This window comes from Arachis hypogaea, chromosome 11 (assembly GCF_003086295.3).
Source record: "Arachis hypogaea cultivar Tifrunner chromosome 11, arahy.Tifrunner.gnm2.J5K5, whole genome shotgun sequence".
Taxonomy (NCBI): domain Eukaryota; kingdom Viridiplantae; phylum Streptophyta; class Magnoliopsida; order Fabales; family Fabaceae; genus Arachis; species Arachis hypogaea.
Genome location: NC_092046.1, coordinates 135,333,405 through 135,360,854, shown reverse-complemented (window position 1 = coordinate 135,360,854; position 27,450 = coordinate 135,333,405). Strand labels below are relative to the sequence as shown.

Below are 27,450 nucleotides of genomic sequence, written 5' to 3'. Positions count from 1 at the left end.
TCAATGCGGAAAATGGGATAATATAACCATAGCTTTTTTTGGTTACTCGACTATATCCTTAATGTGATTAGCTAAGGACTAATTGGTTCTGAGTTTTATCTAATGGTTTGTTTTATTGTATACATAAAATGAGATTCAAATTTTTAATATTTTACTTAAATGGACGAGTAAATTGACGACTCGATTCAGTCAAATTGGTTTAATATAATCTATGATACATAAATACCGACACATACACGAGACACGACACAAGACACGTCGATACGCAAATTTTAAAATCTTATAAGAAATAGAGACACACATATATATAAAATATAAAGTATTTTTTAAATAAATTGTAATGATATTTTGATATGTTATTAAGTTTAAAATATAAATTAATTTTTTAATTATTTTTAATGTCTTATTTTAATTATATAAAATATTTAAAATATTTTTTTAATAAATAATAATATATACCATTTAATTTTTAAATTTATTTTAAGAATACATGTTAAAAATAAGATTGGATACGCTAATACCTGATGTTATTTAAGTGTGTTCAAACGTATCTAAAATTTTTTTTAGAGCAATACTAGGGAACCAAAAGGGTATTAGCCAAAAATCAGCCAAAATACTTTTGGTGAATTCAAAATTTATACGAATTAATATATATGGATGTTTCTTCTGCTAAATATCAGAATGTTTTTTTTTTCATACTAAATGGATGTTCTTTTATATATTTTTCGTATTTTTTTGTATTGCAAATGTAAATGTCTTTATTTCTTTAAAAATTTCATTTTTTTTAAATTTTATAGATATTTAATTATTTTTGCTAAAATATAATTGGATGTTTCTTTTGTTAAGTATTAGGATGTTTTTTTTTCATATTAAATGAATGTTTTTTTTTATAATTCTATAATTGTGTAGTTTGCAGTCTCTTTAATCATCAAAACGGCACCTAATATCGCAAAACGCAGAGAGCAACATCTGCAACAACAAAAAACATAAAATAAAAATAAAAAATAAAATTTTATTATTTTCACTTTTTTTTATAAAAATTAAAATAAAAAACACTAAAAATAAAATAAAAATAAAAAAGCAAAAGCTGCAATGGGTTGGGCTATAGCTGTTCATGGCGGCGCCCGTGACATCTCCCGTTCACTGCCACATGACCGCCGCCAGCCCTGTGAAGAAGCCCTCCGCCACTGCCTTCAAATTGGCGTCGAAGCTCTTGAATCCAATTCGCCTCCTTTGGACGTGGTTCAGCTCGTGGTACAGTAATAACTGTAACGGTATTTGTCTTCATTTTCATCAAAGATCCTGTGATCTCATGCTTTTACTCTTCTGTATAGGTTCGTGAACGGGAGAATATTCTGCACTTCAATGCTGGTAGGGGTTCTGTGTTGAGGGCGTCGCGGAGAGCATAGAAGTCGCCGGCGCTTCCAGCAGCATTGGTAAGAGAGAGATCTGTGTGTGATTGTTAGAGATGGGTAGGTTAACGTGAGAGAAAAGAGGAAGGCTTTTATAGATTTTAATTAGGTTTACCTAATTAATTTTAAATTTTTTAAATTTTAAATTTAAAAAATTTAAAATTAATTATTAATATAAATTAATGTGGTTTTGTTTAGTTTTTGGCTGATCCCTTTTGGTTCTATATACTTTTCCTTTTTTTTATTATTAAAATAGGATTAAACACAACAGACACGTATATCGAATAAATATCGTATTTAATATTTGTCCAACGCACAAACACGACAACTTAGCAAAGTGTCCGAATTTCGTAGAATATAACCATAGCTAGTTGTTATACATTTGTACATGTAGGTCCATTATTATGACTAAAGAATTGACTACGGCCACTTACATGCACTAAAGCGTTTCCAACTCTCACTCATTGCTGCTATTAATAATACTACGTAGTATATAGTACTCATCCTAGTATAGATGGGTGAATTTAAGTAGTTGTATTATTCAATAGCTTTTTAATGTTATATTTTTTTCCCTTAAAAAAATGAGTTCAACTAAATATTTAATTTTTTTAGTTAATATTAATTTTTTAAAATTATTACTTTTTACATAAATTTTAAACTAAATTTTAAATCTTAAATTTTAAATTTTAAATTTTAATATTAAATTCTAGTTCTAAATTTTAATTTCTCCAAATATACTTATTATTTTACTTTTAACCAGATCAAAGGTACTTTATCAGTTTAAACATATTTTTTTAAAACATAATCGAGCTATAAAATACTTGAATCAGTTTGTATTTTGTTAAAATATTATTTATATTCAACTTATAGATTACAGTTGCTAACGAGTTATAACTCAAATAGCATAATCTTTTCATACTCACTTAATAAGTCGCGAGTTTTCGCTAAAAAAAAAAAACTTATAGGTTGCAGCTGACTTATGGAAGTAGTTATTATTGAACAATTACAAATACTTTATAGTTTGTGTATGTGTTGTAAAAATTGCCTGGGGACAATGCAATAACCTCTATAAAACTCCACTAGATTCGACCCTATTTTATATATATATATATATATATATATATATATATATATATATACTCGCATGCATGCATGCATTTCTTGGGTATTACCAGTATTGATGATGTCTATTAGACCAATTCAATTAATGTTTCATGCTTTGACCATGTCTTTTGAATTTTGCTCAAAAAGCGACACATCACCATGATTCATACGTGAAGGCCCTGCTTTCTTAAATGTCAAGTTTTCAACTCCCACTTCTCACTAAGACAGACATAATCATAACTAATTAACCGCTTTTTTTATTAGAATTTTTCTCCCTTACGATAAAAGCACACTTATATTTGCATCCTTATCAAAAACAATCATTTACATCTAAATAACGTACAGTAACCAAGATTTTGCCCACTATACCAATAATTAACTCCAATTAATTAATTCGCAAATTAAGAACTGTATGAGTACATATAATTGAGGATGTGTTCAGTAGCCTGATAAGAAAAAAGTTAGGTTAGATGTAATGACTCGCTACCTTATTATATAAATTAGCAAACTAACGAAATAAAAATGGTGGTGAGTCATTTCCCTTGCATCACTTCTACAATCTTTGTACATGACTGATCACTTTAATTTCACTACGGATTAATTAATTAATGGAACCGACGCATATATTTTGTTCCCTCTTTTGAACTATACATATAAAGGAGGAAATTTTTGAAATATTAAACATATATATATATATATATGATGATAATGAATATGCATCGATGGTTTCGAGGAATGTTAGGGGTCAGTAATTTTAGTGTTTTATAACCATCAATTGGCTATCAATAGTGTTTTTAATGGTGTGAAATTACATCTAATGGTGGAAAATCACTCACTTTTGTTTTAATAGTTAAGTACTGATCAGAAAATACAAAAGTTACTGGCCCCTAAACTTTTCCATAAAACATACTACTATATTAATATATAACTACGTTAATTTTTTTATTAATTAAGTGTATATAATAATTATAAATGTGATATTAGTTCAAATAGTAAATTTTTATATTTGAACTAAAAGATCATGAGCCTATATATAAAACCCAAATATTGCAAAGTATAAGGAAAGAAAATTAAAAAGTTTAGAATTCTACTTGAATTGAAATTTGTCACGTAAAAAAGTATTCAAAAATATATAAGTAAAGAAAACAAAATTACATCTATATATTTTTATATATACATGACTAGACGAAACAAAAAGGTTGGAATTGAAGTTTCCCTTTCTAAAGACATGATATGGTAATAATCAAGAAATTCAAAACCTGCGGTTAGCAGGAAGATCTTTTGATCGGCCATAACCAAGAAAGAAATTAAAAAGTAAGTGGAGAATGTAAGGCTGCTAGTTCTAGTTAAGTTGATTGAGTATATATATTTAACACATTAAAGTTAGTATTATTCCATCAAAAGTTGACAAGTTTCTTTCACGCATTTGAAATTCTAAAATGATCCATATCCATCAATCCATCCAGCCATCCATCTCATGACTTGATAATATATAATCCTATGTCCTGACTCCTGATCTTGCTTAATATAAAATAAATTAAAGCGTATTTCCGTATAAACTTTTTGAATCCCATTTTGTGCAAGCAGCAATTCATTCGCTAACTAATAAATTGTTATTACTTATAACAAGTCAGTTAAAAGTTAAAACACCAGAACAAACTAAATTAGCTATTTATTCATCAATTAAATTTCTGCACTGAACATTAAACAAATATGTGTATGTATGTTGATGATGGGGAGCAATGATTCCGTAGGTAGGACCATATGAAGTTATGATATATTCCTTTGCTACAGCTACAGGATAGGTAGCTAGGTGGTTAATGTAACTTGAGGTTTCATTCCAATAAGTTAGCATATATATTGAGTGAGGCGGGATTGGTGAGATAGATGCGTTAGCTTCCCTTCTGAATGACGCCATTGAAACAAGATCATATGGGACCCATTCCCATCACACTTCACACGATTGAATTGAATCAACAACCACCTAATACCAAAATTTATTTTCTATTTATTAGGCATGAAGGAGTAAGCAAAATGATGGACACGTTGGAGAAAGAGGTTGTCTGTGTGTGGCCTCCAAAACAACCAACAGAGACAAGTCATACTGATCCCATCAAACGGCTGAGAGAGTGACACGTGGCCGACATGCACACAGCGGAGGAAGAAGGAAGAGGAATATCCTTAGTCCTTAGTCATGGTAGTGGGGGGAACCATCATTAGGGATGCACATTTCACACACACACTTTTCCCCACCCACTTGCATGCTTTTTGTGTGTTCAATCATACACCACCAATTTTCAACCTCTTCCTCTTTGCTAAGTGACTCACCCTCAATTCTCAATGAGGCTTGCACTCTATTCATCAATGTGTGTATGTGTGTTTCTTTGTTTTCCATTCTACTTAGTTAGTACTGCTACTATTCATGAATTTGAAAGATCGCACATATGGTGTTTGATAAATTGCGTTGCTGTGTTGACTAATCCCAACAAAGTAACAAACCACTCATTCTCTCTCTTGAATGTGCCCTTACACTAATCTTTGCTTAGGAGACAGACATTGTGTTACTCTTCTCTCTTTCTTCTGTTACTGTCTCCCTCACCCTGACCCTGACCCGTACCCTTAACCTTAACCTGTTGCCTCTATCTATAACCGAACCACCTCCTAAGTTACTGCAGCTCTCTCTCTATCTGAGGATTACTTGCATAAAACAGCTAAACCTCTCTTTCATCAACTTCACATGTTCCATGCACGTTGCTGCTGCCTACCTACTTCTCAGAATAATACTGGGCCTCTTTCATATACTATTTTCTTCAATTTATTTTACACTGCTATTCAAAGCTACTTGCACATTTTTAATTATTGAAGACCGGTTTTTCTGCTCTCTACAAAGGCTCAACCAATAAAGCATCAGTAGTATTACGTTGACAGGTATTTATTTATGTTCTCTTGTATTATTGATTCACTCTTTTTCTCTGAGGTTTAATTTGATGAAGGCTTTACTACTGATAGTATAGAGTGTAGTATTTTAATTAAAGCACTCAGTTTTAGGTTTTGACTTTCAACTCCTAATCCAGTTAAGAGCTTAAAAAAGTTGCTTCTTTTTCATTCTCTTACAAAGATGAAGTGCACTTTTGGCAGAAGATAATAAAAACTTGTGGAAAGGGAACACGTACACTCTGGGTTCTGCTTAAACAAAGTTCCAAAGGAATAGGGACAAAAAGAAAATGATAAAAACCTTGTGGTGCTGTGGTGAGGAGGGTAACTGCTGGAGAACCTTATCAATTAGAGAGGACAAAATCCACATATAATTGGATATAAATACCTTAATGCAATCCAAGAATCAAATATACATGTCATGTTGCAATTTAGCACAGACCAAAGAGTAGCAAGCTGACATTAATCATAATACTTGTGTCAATTTTCATGATGTTCATAGCATTGGAATATTTCTGTATTGCCTCTAACAAAAAGGTGACATGGTGAAGCTTTGGGTGCAATCTTATTTGGAAGGAAAAAATATGAGACAGTTTTTCATCTGCTAGTTGAAAGCAATAAGTGTGCTGTGCCACAAAAACTTGATTTTTCTTTACCATCATCATTTGCCTGTGAAAAGCACACGCAACCAAAAACTGCATGTTAGATTTCAACTCATGAACAGTGGGAAGGGCCTAGTTAGCATTATTATCATATATTCCTCAATCTCAAGAACAATGGTTGATTCTTCTTCTGTACTTTATTTTCTCTATAATATGTATATTTTATTATTTAATTTAAAAGATTACCAAATCCCAGATAAAACGTGGATGGCAAGATGCTTTTGTGAAGTAATGCTGAGCTATTTCAGTAATTATTGAATATAATTGAGAGGAAAAAGGAGAAACAAAGGGAGAAAAGTGAAAAAGTTGGCCACCATCTTTCTTGATTTCTTATTATAATGTATAATTAATGGGGGGTGAGATAATTGAGAAGAGCATAGGCGTGGACCACTGCGGGCCTATTGTGAGTTTCAACTGAAAAAAGGTCTTTAAATTAGTTTATATGTCAAAGTTCTTTACAGACACAATGAAAGTGACTTCACAATGTAACCTCTGAAGAAAATGATCAAAACATTTGCCTTGTGAATCACTTTCTCAGGGATTTCCCATATCATTTTCTGAGCAAAGGCGTGTATTTTTGTGTATATGGAATAAGAAGTATCTTCTGAAGAGATTGCTTTGTGTATTAGTACACTACATATCTGCTTTGGATTTATATAACTTGTGAGCCACTATAAAAGCACTACTGATTTATGCTGGCTGACCTAATAGTTAAAATCCAACTTGCACACAACATAAACATTCTTTACTTTACCACCTATCATCTAGAGACCCATCAGTCAAGGTAAAATGTATGCACTACGCATTTTCTGCCATGGTGTTGGTGCTTTCTTCTTTTGCTATTATCATGAATTTGAGTGGGGTTAGATGAGTAATCAATACCCATAATATTCAACTAGCAAAATTAATGCTATTAGCTGCATTTATAGTTTTTTATTATTTTTTTGTCAAAAAAAGCTTTGATGAAATTGGTTGTCGATCATGCACCAAAAGAAATATATAGTACCAAAAATAGATTAACTTATTTTATAGGGTCAACGTTTTAACTAAATTAATATTTAGCACTTTTCCATCATCCGCTCTCATTTTCTTTTCTAATTCCTCTTTTCAAATTTTAGGATAAAACAATAATAATTTATGAGCAGCATAAGTTTGTCTGCCAACCATGGTGGAACTCTCACGTTGTTGAGTTTGTTGGTACATATGTCAGGCATGGGCACACAGGAGACAGAAAACCTTTAATCAACTTCACCTGCAACTACTCAAAAAACCTTTTGAAGTGCATGTCTTCAGCAAAATACAGAAGTTATTGTTTATCTATCCCCATCTTCTGTGAACTGAAGGACTTTCATTTCATGCTTCTACACAAATCAATCAATCAGGTTGGCAGTGACAGAGTCCTTGCCAAATAAATAGAAAACTTGAGGTGAAGTCTTTGTTGCAGGTTTCTCCATTTTTTTTAAATACTTTATCTGGTGAATTTTTTCTTAAACACAACCGACAGAATGATGGGAGCATGATATCATGTCACGCTCTCCTCTACTTTCAGCCATTGTGATTTCTGATTTCCTTCTCCTTGTCTTCCACATCCACTCCTTTGCTTCAAAATATATGATGAAATTTAATAAGTTGGTGCTACCATGTTATTCTGCTCGTTTCATGATCATGAATCATCATGTATTATTCATCCTCGCATGTTCATCAACCAATTTGCTTCCCTTTTAAGAGGGTTACATTAAAGCACTCTCTCTCTCTCTCTCTCTCTCTCTCACACACACACACACACACACACACGCCCCCCCACCCCATAAAAACACATACACACTTTCTCTTTTTCCCTTCTCCAGTTAACTACAGAGTACCAGAACCTTGACTTCATGGATCTATGGCAGTATCATTCAATGTACCGTATTCTGAATTTCTGCAGGCTTTGAAGCAGAGTTTATTTTCTTGAACATTTAAATCAAGAAATAAAAATGAAGTTCATGAAACTTGGGACAAGACCAGACACTTTCTTCACTGAACAAGCTACCAGGTATTTCCCTGCAACTCTTTATATCAAAATTCTGTGTACAACCCTTTTATAAATTAATTATGTAATCTGATAATGCAGGACTCTGATATCTGAGATCCCTGCAGACCTTGTGATACAAATCAACGATATTACTTATCTGCTACACAAGGTACTGAAACTAGAATGGAGTTGTGGCGTGTGTGGAAACAAAACAAAGACAAAATAAAACCAACATTTAGTTCATCTATAATTGTGCTCTTTTTAGCTGCAGTTTCCGCTTCTTCCGAAATGTGGTCTTCTACAAAGGCTTTGCTATGATTCAAGTGATTCTGAGAGCTTCTCTCTTGAACTTCATGATATACCAGGAGGGGAAGAGGCTTTTGAACTCTGTGCCAAGTTCTGCTATGGAATTTCAATCAACATTAGTGCCCATAACTTTGTATCCGCGCTCTGTGCTGCCAAGTTCCTAAGAATGAATGATTCCATTGAGAAGGGAAACTTCGTAGGAAAACTTGAGGCTTTCTTCAATTCATGCCTTCTTGAAGGTTGGAAGGATTCCATTGCCACGCTTCAGACAACTGCTACCTTACCAGAGTGGTCTGAGAATCTTGGAATTGTCAGAAAATGCATTGATTCAATCATAGAGAAAGTCCTCACACCCCCACAACAGGTCAAGAACTACACATCCATAAAACTGCCTCAATTGTCTTTCATTATTACTTTTTTGAAGTGATGATTTTATGCAGGTGAAATGGTCCTACACCTACACTAGGCCCGGTTACAACAAGAAACAACACCATTCTGTCCCAAAGGATTGGTGGACAGAAGATATTTCTGATCTTGACATAGATCTCTTCAGGTGTATAGTTATGGCTGTTAGATCAACCTATGTGCTCCCTCCACAGCTTATTGGCGAAGCATTGCATGTCTATGCCTGCAGGTGGCTACCAGGTGTCACAAAGCTTAGATATTCAGGCAGTTCAGCATCTCAGACAGATGAATCTAAGGCAAAGAACCGCAAAATTCTTGAAACAATCGTGAGCATGATTCCAGCAGACAGAGGATCAGTTTCAGTTGGATTCTTGTTTAGACTACTAAGCATTTCGATTCAGCTCGGTGTCTCCTCTGTGACGAAAACAGAGCTAATAAGAAGAGCAAGCCTTCAGTTTGAGGAGGCAACAGTCAGCGACCTGCTTTATCCCTCAAAATCTTCTTCGGATCAGAATTATTATGACATAGAGTTAGTTTTAGCAGTGTTGGAAACTTTCTTGAAGCTTTGGAAAAGAATGTCCCCAGGTGCCGTGGATAGCAACTACTTTTTGAGATCTATCAGAAATGTTGGAAAGCTCATTGATTCTTATCTTCAAGTGGTTGCAAGGGATGAGAACATGCTGGTGTCGAAGTTTGTGTCTCTTGCTGAAACTGTGCCCGGCATTGCCCGAGTAGAGCACGATGACCTCTACCAGGCAGTTAACATCTATCTTAAGGTGAAGTATTGCAAACACACCAACATCTTACTTGGACAATTTGTTTAGACCTTTCAAACTTTCTTGCTTGGATGTCAAAAATTTTACTCATCAAACAGATAACATTTCGCAATTTTTAGAACTATGAGTATTGAAATTTCTATGACTAAGCAATCTAGCATCATAGTTCACCAATAGGTGATATACTGCATACCAATTTACAATTTATTTGCGTACTGGAATGTCGTAAGTATATTTTCCATGTAAAATATTTTAAATGTGGCATATGCGTACTGCGTATCAGTTCTCATTACTAGAACGTATCGCATTCCTTATAACTACTCCTAGAATTCAATCGTTGCTATTGCTATTTTTCTAAATATAGGAAAAGGTTTTGAAGCTTTGAGTGTTAAGAGTTACCACTTATGGGTTGAATGCATGAACAGGTGCACCCTGATCTGAACAAGACAGACAAGAAGAGACTTTGTGGGATTCTAGACTGCCAAAGACTGTCCCCAGAAGCACGTGCCCATGCTGTGAAGAACGAGCTTCTGCCATTGAGAACAGTGGTGCAGCTGCTCTACTTCGAGCAAGAGAAAGGCTCCACCAACAAGGGGGAAATAACCACTAACAAACTACCAAAACCGCATGAGATACTTCTTGGAGCCAAGCATAGACCAAGAGATGCACAAAGCAAGCAGTCACTGGCCTTGGATAAAGAAGAACTCAACGTGGAAGAAGCCACAACAAGAGCCTCTCTTCCTCCTGAAAGCAGAGAAAAGAAGACTCTTCACCACTTGAGTAGTAAGAGATTAGATGGTAAGTTGCCATTGGACTTGGAGAGAAAGATGGTTATAAAAGGAGACATTGAAGAAACAGGGTCAGAGAGGGAGAAGGTGAGGGGACACATCAGAGAGGAAAGTGTTTCGAGCTGCAAGTTGGAGTTGGATCCTAAGAAGATCATAGAGAGAGCAAGAAGTAAATCAGAACATGGACGTGAAAAGGGTAGGTAGATGATTATTTGATGTTAGTGATCTTTGAAAATTAAAAAAAATAAAAATAAAAGAATTCATCATAGCCTCCTCCTAATTAAATGAGCAATTTGTAACCTTCCAATTCTTATTTATTTCTTTTTTTAAGGGGTCATAAAATCATAAAAATGTAAGCAGTGTATAAATCCTTTTGGTACTATCATCTCTTGTTTCCCTTATCCATGATCATCAGGATCTAGTGTTAGACTGTAGTGAACTAGTGGTGATTAATTCTACAAATTATCAAAGGCTGACCGCTGATGCACTTCCCATCACATTATTTTGCAAAGAGAAGAAAGGAAATCAAAATCATAATTTATTTCATATTTATCCGGGGATCATGCTGGGTACCTCTTTAGGGTGTTCAAACTTATGAATCCCGATAGCCAAACAAATTATATTTCCTTGGATTTTTTTTTTTAAATCTTATTTGAATATTTATGATTTTGTAATGGTCTTATTGTTTTGATATCAACTTTTTCATGCCTAAAATTCAAATTCTGTTGCGATAAGATTATATTGAATGCCCATTAATATGGGCGGTTGATTTTCATTTACAATACTGAATGAAGTTGGAAATCAAACTTCATTTGCCTATATATATAGAAGCTATGTTACGAATGTGACATAGCAATAATAAAAACAAAGCAAATGCAATTCTCTCTCTTTACTTTTAATACTTCTTTTTATCTTTATATATATATACACATTACAACATATAATATTATTTCTCTTTCGTACTATTCTCTTATATACTTTAATATTATTAAATATATTAATTATATCTACTATATTGATATAGTAATTCCAGTGAATATTACTACTTGAGTTATCTAATTATATTTTCGTATTTTATATTTGTTACTTCTTCCTTATTTATTTAGTTATTTTACAACACGTTATCAGCACGAGACTCTGATCAAATTTTTAGGAAGACTCAGGTAACAAATTTTCATTATGTCGAAGCTCTCTCATCTTGAATTTAATGCTCTTGATATATCTGGAAACAATTATTTATCATGGATATAGATGTTGAAATCCATCTTGATTCAATGGATCTTGAAGATACCATTGAGGCTGAAAATAATACATTCCAGAAGGATAAAAGTCAAGGCCATGATTTTCCTTCATCGTCATCTTGACGAATGATTGAAAAATGAATACCCCACATTAAAAGATCCTGCAGATCTGTGGAAAGATCTTGAAGAAAGGTACAATCATGTGATACTTCCTCAAACCCGATATGTTAGAGAAAACTTTATCGACCTTCCATACCTCGAATGTGCTCCTGCAGTAGCAATCGAGAAAAAAGAATTTAAAAATATTCTGAGTTAATTTCTTGCTTTCTTGTTGCTGAACGCAACAATGAGTTGCTCTTGAGAAATCATGAAGCGCGCCCAGTTGGCGTCGACCCATTTCCTAAAGCAAATGCGGCAAATTATAACCCCAGAAGAGGTAAATGGCAAGATTTTGATAACAAGAAAAATTATGGAAGGAAAAGAAATTATGTTCATAAGAAAGGATCTCACCAGAAGTGGGATAAAGAAAGAAACATTGGGTAAAGTAAACCAATTGAGGATAAATGCTTCCGTTGTGGTGGAAACGGCCATTGGTCACGTACTTGTCGTACCCCAAGGCACCTAATTGATCTTTATCAAGTATCCTTGAAAAGGGATGACAAAGGAAAGGAAACAATTTTTGCTTCAAATTATAAAAATTACACCACTCATTATGATGTATCTAATTTCTTTAAGGATTCTGAAGGAAATATTAGCTATTTGATCAATGATGGAATAGTTTGATATATGTATGTGTTTGTGTGAATAATTTTTACTGTGCATGTACTTTTACTCATTTTACTATTATCATTATTTGTTTTTTTCTTTGAAGAAAAATGGCAAGGACATATTCTGAAGATATTTGCCTTGCGGATAGTGCAAGTTCGCACACTATTCTTAAAAGTGATATATATTTTACCCATCTTGTGCCAAAAGAAGAGTATGTTAATACTATTATTGGCTCAGGTAATGTGATAGAAGGCTCTGGAAGAGCTATAATTTTGTTTCCTGGAGGAACAAAATTTATAATAAATAATGCACTATTATCTACCAAGTCTCTGAGGAACTTGTTGAGTTTCAAAGATATTCGCCGAAATAGATATCATATTGAAACGATGAATGAGGGAAATCATGAGTATTTATGTATCACAACTCATGATTTAAATAAAAAGGTTATACTAGAAAAGTTACCCTCACTTTCATCTGGATTGTATTATACCAAGATTAGTGCAATTGAATCATGCCATTGTAAACCAGAAGTTTACTAGCCCAAATGAATTCATAACTTGGCACGACCGATTGGGTCATCCGGAAACAACCATGATGAGGAGAATTATTGAAAACTCTCATGGACATTCACTAAAGAACCAGAAGATTCTTAAAACTAGTGAATTTTGTTGTGCTGCATGTTCTCAGGGAAAGTTAATTTTAAGGCCATCATCAGTAAAGATTGGATTTGAGTCCCCTGAATTCCTAGAAAGGATTCAATGTGATATATGTGGACCTATTCATCCACCATGTGGATCTTTTAGATATTTTATGGTCCTGATAGACGCATCTTTGAGATGGTCACATGTGTGCTTATTATCATCTCGCAACCTGGCGTTTGCGAGATTACTGGCTCAAATTATTCGATTAAAAGCACAATTTCCAGAAAATCCAATCAAAGCAATTCGTCTTGATAATGCTGGTGAATTTACTTCCCAAGCTTTTGATGCTTATTATATGGCTAATGGAATAAGTGTTGAACATCCAGTAGCTTATGTTCACACACAAAATGGGTTAGTAGAATCATTTATTAAGCGCCTCCAATTACTTGCTAGACCCTTTCTTATGAGGACAAATCTCCCAACCTCGGTTTGGGGCATGCTATTTTACATACCGCAGCACTTAGTCGTTTGAGGCCAACGAGTTACCATCAGTTCTCTCCTATGCAATTAGCTTTTGGCCAGCAGCCAAATGTCTCCCATTTAAGAATATTTGGGTGTGCGATATATGTTCCCATTGCACCACCTAATCGCACCAAAATGGGACCCCAAAGAAAATTGGGGATATATGTTGGATATGATTCTCCCTCTATAGTGAGGTATCTTGAGATACAAACGGGAGATGTATTTAAAGCCTGGTTTGCGGATTGTCATTTTGATGAATCAAAATTTCCAACATTAGGGGGAGAGAATAAGCTTCCTGAAAAGGAACTTAATTGGAATGTATCATCGTTGATGCATTTAGATCCTCGGTTAGGGCAATGTGAACTAGAAGTTCAAAAGATTATACATTTGCAAAGAATAGCAAATGAATTGCCTGATGCATTTTCTGATACAAAGAGGATAACCAAATCTTATATTCAAGCGGAAAATGCCCCAATTCGAATTGATGTCCCAGTAGGACAAGTAGCCACTGAAGCAAATTCACACCAGAAGCGTGGCAGGGTGAAAAATGCCCCAATTCGAATTGATGTCCCAGTAGGACAAATAGCCACGGAAGCAAATACACGCCAGAAGCGTGGCAGGCCTGTCGGTTCCAAAGATAAAAATCCTCGAAAGAGAAAAGAGGTAAATACGATTCCTGTTGAAAAAGACATAGTAAAGACACCTGCAGTTGTCCAAAATTCTGATATAGTGTTAACGCCAGAAGACGTTCAGGTACCTGAAAATTGTGAAAATGATGAGATCTCAATAAATTATGTCTTTACAGGAGAGAAATGGGACCGAAATAAGACAATTGTCAATGAAATATTTGCATATAACGTGGCATTAAATATCATGCATGAAAGTAAGGATCTTGAGCCAAGATCAATCGAAGAATGTCGACAAAGGAATGATTGGCCAAAATGGAAAGAAGCCATGAAGGCTGAATTAGACTCACTTGCAAAACGTGAAGTCTTTGGACCTGTAGTCCGTACACCAGAAGATGTAAAACCTGTTGGATACAAATGGGTATTTGTGAGAAAACGAAATGAGAAAAATGAAGTTGTGCGCTACAAAGCCCGACTTGTGGTACAAGGTTTTTCACAAAGGCCCGGTATAGATTATGAAAAAACGTATTCCCCCGTAGTGGATGCGATAACATTACGTTATTTGGTCAGTTTATCTGCATATCATAAACTGCATATGCATTTAATGGATGTGGTAACAGCCTATTTGTACGGCTCATTAGATCGGGATATCTATATGAAAGTCCCTGAAGGACTAAAGATATCTAAACCATCCAATGAATATTCGCAAGGGTTGTACTCAGTCAAATTGCAAAGATCTTTATATGGTCTAAAGCAATCTGGACGAATGTGGTATAGTCGTCTTACTGAGTATCTGGCCAAAAACGGATTCAAGAATGATGATATCTGCCCATGTGTTTTCATAAAGAAAACTACATCCGGGTTCATTATAATTGCTGTGTACGTTGATGATTTAAATATCATTGGGACTCCTGAAGAGATTCCAACAATTATAAAAACTCTAAAAGAAGAGTTTGAGATGAAGGATCTTGGAAAGACTAAGTTTTGTCTCGGCCTGCAGATCGAGCATATAAAAGGTGGGATCTTTATTCATCAAACAACATACACAGAAAAGATCTTGAAAAGATTTTATATGGATAAGTCACGTTCATTAAGTACCCCAATGATCGTAAGATCTTTGGATGTGAAAAAGGATCAATTCCGTCCTAAAGAAGAAAATGAAGATATCCTTGGTCCTGAAGTACCATATCTTAGTGCCATTTGAGCACTAATGTATCTTGCTAATAATACGCGACCTGACATATCATTCGCGGTGAATTTACTAGCAAGGTATAGTTCCTCTCCAACTAGAAGACATTGGAGTGGAATCAAACAAATTTTTCGATATCTTCATGGAACGGTTGATATGGGATTGTTTTATCCCTATGGATCCAAGTCACAACTAGTTGGCTATGCAGATGTCGGATACCTGTCTGATCCACATAAAGGGAGATCTCAAACAGGATACCTATTCACATATGGTGGTACAGCTATATCATGGAGGTCCACGAAACAGACGATTACAGCAACCTCCTCTAATCATGCTGAAATACTGGCGATTCATGAAGCTAGTCGCGAGTGTTTTTGGCTGAGGGGTCTGATTCAATATATTCTATCATCATGTGGACTGATTGATCATAAGATAGCTCCAACTGTCCTGTTTGAAGATAATACAGCATGCATTGCTCAACTTAAGGGTGGATACATCAAAGGTGATAGAACAAAGCATATTTCTCCCAAATTCTTCTTCACTCATGACCTTCAAAATCAAGGGACAATTAATGTCCAGCAGATCCGTTCAAGTGACAATCTGGCAGATTTATTCACAAAGTCACTCCCAAAATCCTCCTTTGAAAGATTGGTACATGAGATTGGAATGCGCCGATTTCGAGACATTAAATGATGTCGGCAAGAGGGGGAGACTGTACTCTTTTTCCCTTGGTCAGGTTTTTTTCCCATTGGGTTTTTCTTGACAAGGTTTTTAATGAGGCAGCCCCATCATTAAAGGATATTGTACTCTTTTTCCTTCACTAAGATTTTTTCCCACTGGGTTTTTCTTTAGTAAGGTTTTAACGAGGCAATAATCCTAAATGGGCATTCAAGGGGGAGTGTTGCGATAAGATTATATTGAATGCCCATTAATATGGACGGTTGATTTTCATTTACAATACTGAATGAAGTTGGAAATCAAACTTCATTTGCCTATATATATAGAAGCCATGTTACGAATGTGACATAGCAATAATAAAAACAAAGCAAATGCATTTCTCTCTCTTTACTTTTAATATTTCTTTCTATCTTTATATATATATACACATTACAACATATAATATTATTTCTCTTTCGTACTATTCTCTTATATACTTTAATATTATTAAATATATTAATTATATCTACTATATTGATATAGTAATTCCAGTGAATATTACTACTTGAGTTATCTAATTATATTTTCGTATTTTATATTTGTTACTTCTTCCTTATTTATTTAGTTATTTTACAACAAATTCGATATTTTCTTTCTGATTTTTCACGACCAGTCCATAGATTAACAACTAATTTATCACAAATTTGACTTTTATTTAAAGATTTATAGTTAGCTAATAAATTTTTGCATACAATTGAAACTATCAACATATTTAAACTTATATTTAGCTTGTTCAAATAAGGTTTGGTTGGGCTTGAATCCAAAAAAAAAAAAATGAAAAAAGATTACATAAAAAAATATTTAATAAGTTAAAATTAGTTCATAAGTTATTTGAGTTAAATGAGATAATTTAAATGTGAACTATATGATTATTAAAATTGTAAATCATATTTATTTAAAGCCAATATTTTTATTATTTTATATTTGAATTAAGATTAATTAATTTTTTATTTTTTTACTAAAAATACTAATTCTGTAATATTTTTTTTTAAATTTTAAAATTAAATTACATATATTTTTAAATTATTTGTTTCAAAGATAATTTTTACACATATAAAAATGTTTTTACATAAAAAATTAATAATTAAAACATAAATATATATTATATTAAATAAAAATATTATTTATATATTAAAATTAATCATCAATATATTTGTATATAAATAAATATATATAATTTAATTTATTTTTAATATATTTTTATATTTTAATATGTATTTTATAATAATAACTGATTTTAATAGTTAATTTTAATACATACATAATATAATTGTGTATTAAATAATATTTTTTTTTGGTATTTGTATTAAATAATTTAATAAAACATGTTAAAATAGAGAAAGTTACAAACCATTTTTATAGCTATTCTTGTGAGACCAAAAACACTGATCCAAATATCCAATCATCCAATAAATGTTTTGCGTGGAACTGAACAAAGCATGAAAAATTGAAAACCAAATCCACCAGTCAAGAGCCACGTGTGCAGCTAGGTGAGCCAAAACCCAAAAATTGGGTTCTCCTCAAAATTTTGTTCTCTCCTCTCCGAAAAATGGTTCTTCCTTTCTAATTTGCCAAAGCCCACTTCTCTCATTCTTCATCCTTCATTCGCATCTTTCGGTAGATTCGAGCCAACGTTCAAAATTTTGCAATTACTCACCAGTCACCTCCTTATGAACAGATTAATGAAAACTCTCCCTAATCATGATCATAACTAAACCCATATATAAATAAAAAAGAATAAAGAAGCTTGATGCTTTTCAATTTGTCCCTAAATTGCAATTTACAGAGGCAGACAAACATGTCCGAGAATATTGACTTCAACAACCCCTCGCTTTCCTTCTCTCTCTGCTTTTTCTGATAGGTAAACCCCACTTCTCTATCTCTACAGTTCTTATCTCAATTATTTCTTGTTGCTTTTTTGTTTTTAATTCTCTAAAGTATTCAACTTGTAGATCCAATTTCAAAAGCCCTAGTTTTTTATCTTTCTTTTTTATGTGTTTCAATCAACCAATAACCAATGATTATGTCTCTGTTCATCGTTGCACGGTCCGTATCTACTCCCTGCATTTTAATCCTTTATGGCTCTGGATTCGGAATCTGCAATGGATTTTCAACTAAGGCCTACGTCTAGTGTTACATTGTTATTGTGTTTTTGCCTTGATTGATGCATATCCAGCTAAACATCTCATCCTTTCCGTGTAACTGTGTGCTTCTGTCTGAATTTTATGCTCTGCAATTGGTAATTTGATTTTTTATTACCGGGTCTTAGGTGCAATCACGTTGATAAGACTTCTTTAACCTGATTGCCTCAAAATTGGTTTGGCAGCCTATTTGATTGGGGATTGAATTCATGGGGATTCTCTTTGAGATCATGTTTCTGCTTTCTATGGTTAAGGATGTAGAATATTTGTTTGAGTAAAATAGGCTAATTGAGTGAATCTGTTTTGGTGTGTCTGAATATATGAATTATTAAATTCTCTAGTAATGACAGCGAGTTGACTTTTAAGCTATATTCTCTTAGAAGGTGGAAACCTTTTTCCGAATTCATACTGTATTGAAATATTAAGCATGCACGATGGATTCATATACAAATCAATTTAATGCTAAATGGAATTTTATATTTACCTCCTGCTTTTGATTGGAAGACTACTGTATCTGTGCATGTTAAATTAATGGCATACCCGTCAAACAATGTGTCAAATAATGGATAGTTTAGGCTTGACTTATCTGCTATGCAGTCCTCTCTCATCTGCTTGAAAGTGTAGGTGACCATATGCAATTCACCATACACACCATTGAATTTTCTGGATTTCAGGTATGGGGAGTTTTGACATCCGGGAAATATCATGGTGCAGTGCCTAGACGGATTAAAGCATTTGTGTGCTGGTCTGGTAAATTGTTGTGATTCTGATTCATCAAAGCAACCCAGAGGCTTAGAAAATCCAGAAGTTCTTGCAAGAGAGACAGTGTGTATGTTATTATTGCCTATTTCTTTCCATCTTATGTTGTGAGAAGCTTTTCAAGGGATGACTAATCATGTATCACATTGTAAATTAAACTTTATGTTAGCAGTTGTGAGTTGACATTTATAACAAACTATCGATCCTGGTTGCATCTAATTATGGTCCTACCATGCTTATCTTTGCTTCTTGGGTCTCGCACAGGCACATAGGCAAGATTTCTTGCATATTGTACTTGCAGATCTTATAGAATTATTTATTGATTGCTGTTTAATTCACTGATAATTACGCTGAAGTACTGGGCTTAGGGGTGCCTTATGACACTTACCTGTCGATACGCCAATGGACAGATCTTTTAAGTTACTGTAAGCAAATATATTGTTGTTATCTGGAAATCATGACAATGATCTTGGCACTGTGTAGATATTTCCAGTGATTTATGAATGTCTGAAAATTAAGCTGCTATCTACGAGTATTTGTACAACTGGATTCTATTGTTTAATGGAACTTGTTCAAATCCTGAAACAATTCTCTTTTCTATTTCTCATTTTTCTTTGTTTATCAAAAGCTTAAAATGAAGTGGTTATTTATCAGTTTGATTACCGATGCAGTTAGTGTAAGTGAGATAGAAGCACTTTATGAACTGTTCAAGAAGATCAGCAGTGCGGTGATTGATGATGGATTAATTAATAAGGTGAATTATGACAGTGTCCTGTCCTGTCTTTCTCTCATTTGTGTTATGGTATCTGTATTTGTACATTTCAGGATGATTTCTTTCTTTCAGCATGGTATTTGTACTTGATGGTTTTCTTATTTTATATGGCAGGAAGAATTTCAGTTGGCACTATTTAAGACAAACAAGAAGGAGAGCTTGTTTGCAGATAGGGTTTGTAGAGCTTTATCTTATTATTTTATGTACAACTTCTTTTAATCTATTGTCTGAGAGTAAGAAACAATAAATAAGCATATAACAAAAGAATTTTGAATTTATTTATTTGTGTATTTATTGGGAAATTCTAACTCTTATAATTTAGCTGTGGATAAGAGTTGCAATTTCTGAAGAAAAAATGTAAAAGTTTATCTTTGGTTACCATTCTATGTAGATTAGCCTGTTGGACTTATTCCACCTTGTTATTATGTGTGGTTATAATAGGCCACCTTTTTTTTACCCCCTTTATTAGCCAGATTAGATTTCTCTTCTTGGATAATGCTTATGATCCCACATAATGTATACATTATAATATTAATCTCAGAAAAGTATTTGTTTTCTATTCATGATCTTGCATTTTCTGAATTCTGTAGGTGTTTGACTTGTTTGACACCAAGCACAATGGGATACTTGATTTTGACGAGTTTGCACGAGCTCTCTCTGTCTTTCATCCCAATGCTCCAATTGATGATAAAATTGAGTGTGAGATGACCAATTCTAACAAGACTAGACTTATATTCTTGTGAACAATTTTATTTGAGTTTAGAAAGGTGTGGGTATTTATTGGATGGGGAGGTAGATCATATCTATTGTTTTTAGCATGTCAGGCTTCTCTAAAGTGAGGAGGTTAGTCACCCTTAAATCAAGGTAGTGAGATACACACATCATGGGAGTTATGAATTAGTGCCTCACTTTTACTTCATAAAGTTTCTCACTTTAGGGGATCTTTTTTTGTTTTCAGTAGTCTATTCATTTATCTTACTGCACTTTCTATTTGTTAGTAATCCATGTGCTTGTTGGGGATTTCCAACTTTACTCCTTTGCAGTTTCATTTCAATTGTATGATCTCAAACAGCAAGGATTTATTGAGAGACAAGAGGTAATTTATTTTTCCTTATAATCTAATTAAATGAAGAAGTTTTGTCTGCTGTTCTATACACTATTTTGTATTCTGTTTAGGTTACTTGACAAATAATGTAGGAAAAAAAATTATGTGTTCGCAACTGAATGTATACCTTGCACAATTTGTTTTTCTGAAGCCCATTGGCAGTGTATTTTCTATTCTTTTTTGGTGCAAATATACAAGGCCCTTGATTGAAAATCAGGAATATCTCATGAGTTTCTTAAAGGTAGATTGGACCTTGTTGCCTCATGGCCTACTGTCTGGCTTTGAATCGGAGATGCCAAAAGTTGGAATATAGATTATTACCTGTTCACGAATCCAAAAACTGTATTATTTTTGGCCAAGTTGATTTATAGAACATAACCTGTTCTGCATTGACAACCTGATCTCAGTGATTATTGATAAGAACTGTGAACAACGTATATGAGTTGGTAGTCCATTGCAAGGCACTCACTAAAAGGCAGGTTTAATATGTTTAGCATAAAAACTGAAGCCCAATGTCATGGCTAAATTATTTGTTTATCATACCTGCGTATAGGTTATTTTGTCTTTGCGCTTTAGCACTGTAAATTATCGGTCCTTTAGAACTATATATTACTTTTCTTCTTGACTTTTACCTCTTAAAAACTCAAGTTTATGCTTAAAATTTAATTGTAAATGAGTTTAGCATGATGTGTTAGAATCTCAGTACCATAATTTGTGTTATTTTCTTTTGTTCTCTATAATCTGTCTGATCTAAAATGTTTTTTGTTATTGGCTGTGCCTGTACTTGATACGTATTGATGATCATTTTCTTTTATGTATAGGTAAAACAAATGGTGGTGGCCACTCTTGCTGAATCTGGTATGAATCTCTCGGATGATGTGATTGAAAGTATCATTGACAAGGTGCTTCAGTTAGCTGATAAAACTTTGTTTTTGGCATTTTATTTTGGCTTTTCTTGATGTCTGGAACTAATTTTCTCACTCATTAAATTTACACTCATCAGTCATCAATTGTGTATGTTATATGTAATGCATGCCTACTCTGGAAATTAGCAATCTAGTTTTTCCTGTTTGTGATTGATTTTTAAAAATCTGGCAGCTAGCCCTGTGGAGTCTCCAATTTTTTTTATTTTTATTTAGAAGTGTATGTTCTTTAGACAGATGCATGTTTATTCTTCAATTATTTCTCATAAATTAGTCACTACCGGGGGGCAATTATGTATTCTTTGTTCTGTATTTTCGTGTTTTTACTCTAAGATTCTCTACTAAATTTCTCTTTAAAGTAAATAAAGCGAAGCTTCTTTAGTCTTATTATTATTGAACTCTTAGTGTCATGATTGTTGATAGCAATGGCATAAACCATAACTCGTTTGCTATCACAATTGTGTCTGGTTATCTGTCACTGACAGTTTTTAAACCATTTAGACATTCGAGGAAGCTGACACAAAACATGATGGGAAGATTGACAAGGAAGAATGGCGAAACCTTGTATTGCGGCATCCATCTCTTCTGAAAAATATGACTCTTCAGTACCTTAAGTGAGTCGCTTCAGTACATTGATATTGAAATCTTGAAATTCAATTGAAAGAGATCGATCTAAGTATGCTTTTTATTAAACTCTGGATTCTAACATCTAACTTAAATTGTTTCCTTGCAGAGACATCACCACCACATTTCCCAGTTTTGTGTTTCACTCTCAAGTCGATGACACTTGAGGCAACTATATCCATGCCAGTATCAGTGGGGTTGACTGGGAATGGCTTTGCTTCGATTTGGTGCTCTGAAGGATTATTTGGAAGCGTATGGATTGATTTGGAGGTTGTTTATATTTCCATTATGAGTAGAAAGAAAGAACCTTAGATTGAACAAATGGGTTTGCTTAATTATTTGTTTCAATTGAGAATAAAAGGGGAACAGAATAGAACATTAAGGTGTTTAAAGCAGCACCTTGGAATTTTGGTGAGAAATATGTTGCCATTAAGTGGTGTGCAAAGGCTCCAGAAGACTATGAAGATGTGTTTAAACAGACGCATATGGACATGCAACATGCAACATGCAACATGCCCATCGTTAAGAGCTGCTTCACAGTACACACTTGATTGAGATTACATTACATGGCATGTTAATTCTCATAGCCAAAACCAACCATGCCTTCCACCCGTCCCTGAAGATTTTAAAAACAGAAAAAATTGTTCCTTCTATCACTTTTCTTTCGCTTTTTGCCATTATTTTCTTCAAGGTTGGCGATAAATTATCAGAGTCAACGATGTATGTTTTATTGTAATTATAATTTTTGAATGGGTATGGGTTTGAGAAATTAATTCAAACAAAAAACTGAGTGCCTAAAATCACTGGTTGTCAGAAGTGTTTTTTATTCATGTCTACAACTTCATTAACAGTATTAGATAAATTTAACGCGTAACGGTAAATGCTACATAGAGACTAGAAAGAGAGAAATGGTTTTGGTGCTGTTCCATGGCATTGGCATCTAAATACATGCTGGAATGTTAGTACTTGTGGATCTTGTGAATCATGAGAAAGTTCAGACACGTTAAAACATACAGTAGTATCTTCATACTGCAAAGTCTGCAATATAACATTTGGCTTCCAATAAATTTTTGAGAAAAATCAGAGGCTCCACCCTTCCAACCAAGTTGAACAATAATAAAACTATTAGTGTGATTTGTTCTTTTCAATCATGAAACAAAAGCCACTAGAACAAGCATCAATTATGAATCGTTTAATATTGAATACGTCAGTGTTTGTTCCATCTCTTGTACTATGATATACATTAAGTGAATTATATATGGTGAGCTGCAGATCAATAATGCTGTTTGGTATGTTTCTAATTGCTTACACAAACTACATCAGCTATTCTACTTTTACTTCTAGATCCATCATCCATCAAAACCCGCTCATGAAACCTCTAAATTGTTAAATTGTTTAAATTCACACAGAGACTTAAAAAATCCATTAGATAATTAAAATTACCAGCAGAATGCAGAGATGATATTTATATGTTGTTGTTATCTGAGAAGCAGATGAATCAGAATCTTTATCCTTAACTCCCAAAATAAAACGACAAGCCCCAACTGAAGGGTCTCTAGAAGTAACCATACCAAAACCATCAAAGTTGCAGCTTCTTGCATCTTGCATTTGCAGCTGATAGTAACTATTGAAGGCGTATGAAATGTTACCCTTCTCTCCAATTCCATTACAAGAACCTCCATAGTTTAGAGTAGTGCAGTCTGCAACACTGCATGCCATTCTGACATGGTTTGCCACATTATTCATATCACTGGAAGGGCTTGCCACACACCATCTTGAAGGTAGGTACTCAACATTCTTTGCATTCTTCAACTCCTTGTTTCCAAGGCCAAGGTTCAATGGATATTTAGCTTTTCCATCAAAAGAGAATATCCCCCAGTGTCTCTCAAAGCTTCCTGGAAGTATGCTCTTTGCTCCTTCATCCAGCAGGCTAAAGATATAAATATCCATAGGCGGTGAATTCAGCCTCAACGGTGTCCCTTTGTTGCTTAGGACATGATTGACTAGGCCTTGATTGAAGACCCTTGCTGCAGTGATATTCGCACCCATGGCTCCATCAGAGGGCCATCCGATTTCTCCAATGACTATAGGCATCTGGCCATACCCAAGTTTACTGAGAGCTGCAACCAAAGTGTCATAGTTGCCATCAAAGGCATTGGTGTAAACATTGGGGCCATCTATGACAGGATGAGTTGTTCCCTCAAAGAATGCATAGTCTTGAGGGAACTCTCCATTGTCATAGAGGCTGAGAAATGGATATATATTAACAATGAATGGGGCTCCATTTGAGTTGAGGAACTGAACCAGCTGAGTCATTATTTGGGTCAGTTCTGGCCTGAATGCACCTTGGGATGGAACCGTGGACTCATAGGCATCTGCATTGCATGGCACAACTAGTTTTACAGAGCCAGCTAGATTTGCTTTCACTAAGGACTCTTGTAGATTCTGTATTGCCGGAATCACAAAATTCTGAAATTCACCATTATAACTCGTCAGGAATGGCTCATTTCCAACAGCAATATACCTGCATTAACAGGCCGAAGATGGAATCATGATTCACATCCATCTTGATAAAATACTATAAACTATAATCAATTTGCGTTGGTCGAGTGAGACAGCTCGCTCGTCGGTTTAAACAATAGTTGTGGGTTTAAATCTAGTCTGTCTTATGTATGCAACAACTCGCCTTAATATTTTGGTCGCTAATATTGTTTCACTGAATGATTATCCGTGGCTTAAGGGAAAAAAAAAAAAAAAACAAGAAACAGTCTAGTGCAAAAGGATCTTGCTAAAATTACTCATGAACTAATAGGCATACAGATTGTTAGAAAGTAAATAATTGAAGATGGTGGTGCAGTAGAATCAGCTTGTGTTTGGTGACAGAAGCATGTAATGATTATGGAAAGTTACGTTACCTGATAAGAGCGCCATGCTTGGACATATAAGCAGAAACATTCTTCTGAATCCACATGTCTGCAGCTGAAGGAGATGAGCTCAAGAGAGAGAGATGCTCGTTAGGGATGCCAAGCATGATCTCAATCCCACTCCCCATCAGTGCCTTCAACACGTCCTCCTCTGCCTCGAACAACTTCACCTTCCCAATCTTGTTATCCTTCAGCAGATCAACCACCGTCGTCGGCTTTAGCTTCCGGAACGACACCGTCCCCCAGTTCACCCCTATTCCCGTCTCTGCCACCGCACCAGAAGCACCACGCAACGCTAATACCACCACCACCACCACCACCAACATTTTTAGCTTCCACTCACAATCACACTCTTGTAAGTTGTAACTGCCTCATATACTTTAGTAACTGCTATGCAGGCAATTACCATACTGCCCTGCTTATGTTACCTCCTTTTTTTTTTTAATGTCGGCGTTAATAGTAATGGTTCATATTACTTGCGTCTCAGAAAAATAAATGTTGTTTTCACTTTTCAGGTTTCACACATTTGGAATCTGTTTTTTTGAACTGGTGACCGGGATTATTATCAGTTGTCACGAACAACTTTTGTGGTTTGGGTGTCAACTTGCCATACGTATTTGTACAAGTAATTTTCATACTTTACTAGTTTACTTATGTCCATCAAATGAAATCATTAGTTTAAATTACTTTATTTTATTTAGCAATTATTATGATAAATACAACAATATGGAATTAGTGGATGATAGATGATTAAGGTAGAAGGTGACATTGGTTTTATCTGAAACTGGAACATGGTGTTCCTTCCAGCAAGGATCAATTATGACGAGGCTGTTGATTATTTGAATTAGGAATTAGTGAAATAGTGGCTTGGGCAGGAAAAGACCAATTACGTTTTCAACTTTATAACGAACACTGCAGCGGATGAAACTCTGATCGTTCACTTGGAGACAGAGTGAGCCATTGGATTTACTCATATATATAATCCTGGAGATTAAGCACATTTAAATTACGCAGTGGGACACTGACCAACGAGGATTTGAGCAAAACGGGACATGTGTACAAGGTTGTTTGTCGTTTGCCAAAGTGAGGTACGAGACAGACAGGGAGAGAGAGATGCGGAGAAGTCAACAGCTGGGTTTCTACTGTGCAGGGTCCGACATTTTTGACGTGGCACTGCGAGCTCTTGACGGCGGTGGTGTCCCCCTTTATCTCAATTCTCATCCCTCTACCATTCTTTCATTAGCCATTTCTTCATAATTAATCACCATTATAAATAAGAATTTAATTCTTTTTGTGGCTTAAATAAGTTAAACAAACAAAACAAGAAAAACAAAGGTCCACTAGCTAGTACACTACGACTTTGTAATGTCATATTTATTGAATTTTATAATAAAAAGAATCCACTAATCATCTATTATTGTGTCTCTTTTTTCTTTTTATCCGTAATATTATGTAATTAAATGTATAATAAAAATATTTTACGCATCAAAATTAAATTATTATAAATAATAATCCTTTTTGTATACTAAGTATTTTGTTGGAGCCTCCAAATGATATTCTCACACGTTCAATTTATTGAAATTTAAGTCTAAAATTAATTGAAAAAGAATACTTCTAGTTGTTATTAGTGAGTCCTTGATTCCCTAAAAAAAATAAAGTATTAATTTAGGACAAAATGCGTGCATAAAGTAAACTAAGAACAAAATGCGAATCTTTTCAATTTTAAAACACTATGCATAACAAGGTTTTGCAGATTCCTAACAAGATGTAGCTGGACGTTACTATACCTAACTCCCAAATTGCACTTTTGCATTTCCATTTACCTCATTCCGTAGCAAAAATGCTGTTATTTACTCACAGACTCGTCCAATGCAAAATTAGTATTATACAGAGTTGTCAGATAATCAGATTAATATATTTGATTCAGAGTATCATTCTTCTTTCTTTAATTTTATTTATTTATATCTTCATTCTTATTTTCTATCTTCCTGTTGTTGTTAATATTTTGACATCTGAATGGAATTTGTGAGGGAAAGGCATTGATTCTGTTTGTACTTTGTAGGGTGAGTATGATAGCCCACAGGAAGGAACAAACCC

General features: G+C 34.2%; 3 protein-coding genes across 9 annotated transcripts; 2 read left to right on the top strand and 1 right to left on the bottom strand.

Annotated features, from left to right (window-relative positions):
• Positions 1 to 4,319: 4,319 nt before the first annotated feature.
• On the top strand, positions 4,320 to 10,898 carry LOC112722789 (BTB/POZ domain-containing protein At5g47800). Of its 3 annotated transcripts, none has more exons than XM_025773950.3 (7): positions 4,320 to 5,444; positions 7,323 to 7,538; positions 8,040 to 8,147; positions 8,226 to 8,295; positions 8,398 to 8,796; positions 8,873 to 9,613; positions 10,039 to 10,898. In XM_025773950.3, exons 3-7 carry the CDS (start codon positions 8,089 to 8,091, stop codon positions 10,603 to 10,605), a joined length of 1,836 nt encoding a protein of 611 aa, XP_025629735.1. In that variant the 5' UTR covers positions 4,320 to 5,444; positions 7,323 to 7,538; positions 8,040 to 8,088; the 3' UTR covers positions 10,606 to 10,898. The 3 variants fall into 3 exon arrangements, with proteins under 3 accessions (XP_025629735.1, XP_025629734.1, XP_029146115.1); XM_025773949.3 differs by having other exon boundaries at positions 4,735 to 5,444; positions 8,392 to 8,796; XM_029290282.2 differs by lacking the exon at positions 4,320 to 5,444 and adding an exon at positions 6,673 to 6,896 and having other exon boundaries at positions 8,392 to 8,796.
• Positions 10,899 to 17,525: 6,627 nt separating this feature from the next.
• On the top strand, positions 17,526 to 23,229 carry LOC112722788 (calcineurin B-like protein 3). 5 transcript variants are annotated; one of them, XM_072207496.1, is made up of 10 exons: positions 17,657 to 17,966; positions 18,921 to 19,075; positions 19,178 to 19,277; positions 19,677 to 19,759; positions 19,892 to 19,951; positions 20,368 to 20,476; positions 20,821 to 20,873; positions 21,704 to 21,784; positions 22,307 to 22,419; positions 22,539 to 23,229. In XM_072207496.1, exons 3-10 carry the CDS (start codon positions 19,238 to 19,240, stop codon positions 22,594 to 22,596), a joined length of 597 nt encoding a protein of 198 aa, XP_072063597.1. In that variant the 5' UTR covers positions 17,657 to 17,966; positions 18,921 to 19,075; positions 19,178 to 19,237; the 3' UTR covers positions 22,597 to 23,229. The 5 variants fall into 5 exon arrangements, with proteins under 5 accessions (XP_025629730.1, XP_072063597.1, XP_025629731.1 ...); XM_072207497.1 differs by lacking the exon at positions 17,657 to 17,966 and adding an exon at positions 18,022 to 18,151; XM_025773945.3 differs by lacking the exon at positions 19,178 to 19,277 and having other exon boundaries at positions 17,526 to 17,966.
• A 366-nt stretch (positions 23,230 to 23,595) lies between these two features.
• LOC112722786 (glucan endo-1,3-beta-glucosidase 5-like) lies at positions 23,596 to 26,183 on the bottom strand. Its single transcript, XM_025773942.3, has 2 exons — positions 25,345 to 26,183; positions 23,596 to 24,953 (listed from the first exon to the last, which is right to left on the bottom strand). Exons 1-2 carry the CDS (start codon positions 25,677 to 25,679, stop codon positions 23,855 to 23,857), a joined length of 1,434 nt encoding a protein of 477 aa, XP_025629727.1. The 5' UTR covers positions 25,680 to 26,183; the 3' UTR covers positions 23,596 to 23,854.
• Between the last annotated feature and the right edge of the window lie 1,267 nt (positions 26,184 to 27,450).

Excerpts from the sequence above, each read along its gene's own strand:
- LOC112722789 (XM_025773949.3), top strand. The coding sequence starts at position 8,089 with ATGAAGTTCATGAAACTTGGGACAAGACCAGACACTTTCTTCACTGAA. Across the intron at positions 8,296-8,391 it reads TTACTTATCTGCTACACAAG|CTGCAGTTTCCGCTTCTTCC; the intron begins GTACTGAAACTA and ends TGCTCTTTTTAG. Across the intron at positions 9,614-10,038 it reads CAGTTAACATCTATCTTAAG|GTGCACCCTGATCTGAACAA; the intron begins GTGAAGTATTGC and ends ATGCATGAACAG.
- LOC112722788 (XM_025773945.3), top strand. The coding sequence starts at position 18,952 with ATGGTGCAGTGCCTAGACGGATTAAAGCATTTGTGTGCTGGTCTGGTA. Across the intron at positions 20,477-20,820 it reads AATTGATGATAAAATTGAGT|TTTCATTTCAATTGTATGAT; the intron begins GTGAGATGACCA and ends ACTCCTTTGCAG. Across the intron at positions 22,420-22,538 it reads ATGACTCTTCAGTACCTTAA|AGACATCACCACCACATTTC; the intron begins GTGAGTCGCTTC and ends GTTTCCTTGCAG.
- LOC112722786 (XM_025773942.3), bottom strand. The coding sequence starts at position 25,679 with ATGTTGGTGGTGGTGGTGGTGGTGGTATTAGCGTTGCGTGGTGCTTCT. Across the intron at positions 24,954-25,344 it reads AAGCATGGCGCTCTTATCAG|GTATATTGCTGTTGGAAATG; the intron begins GTAACGTAACTT and ends CTGTTAATGCAG.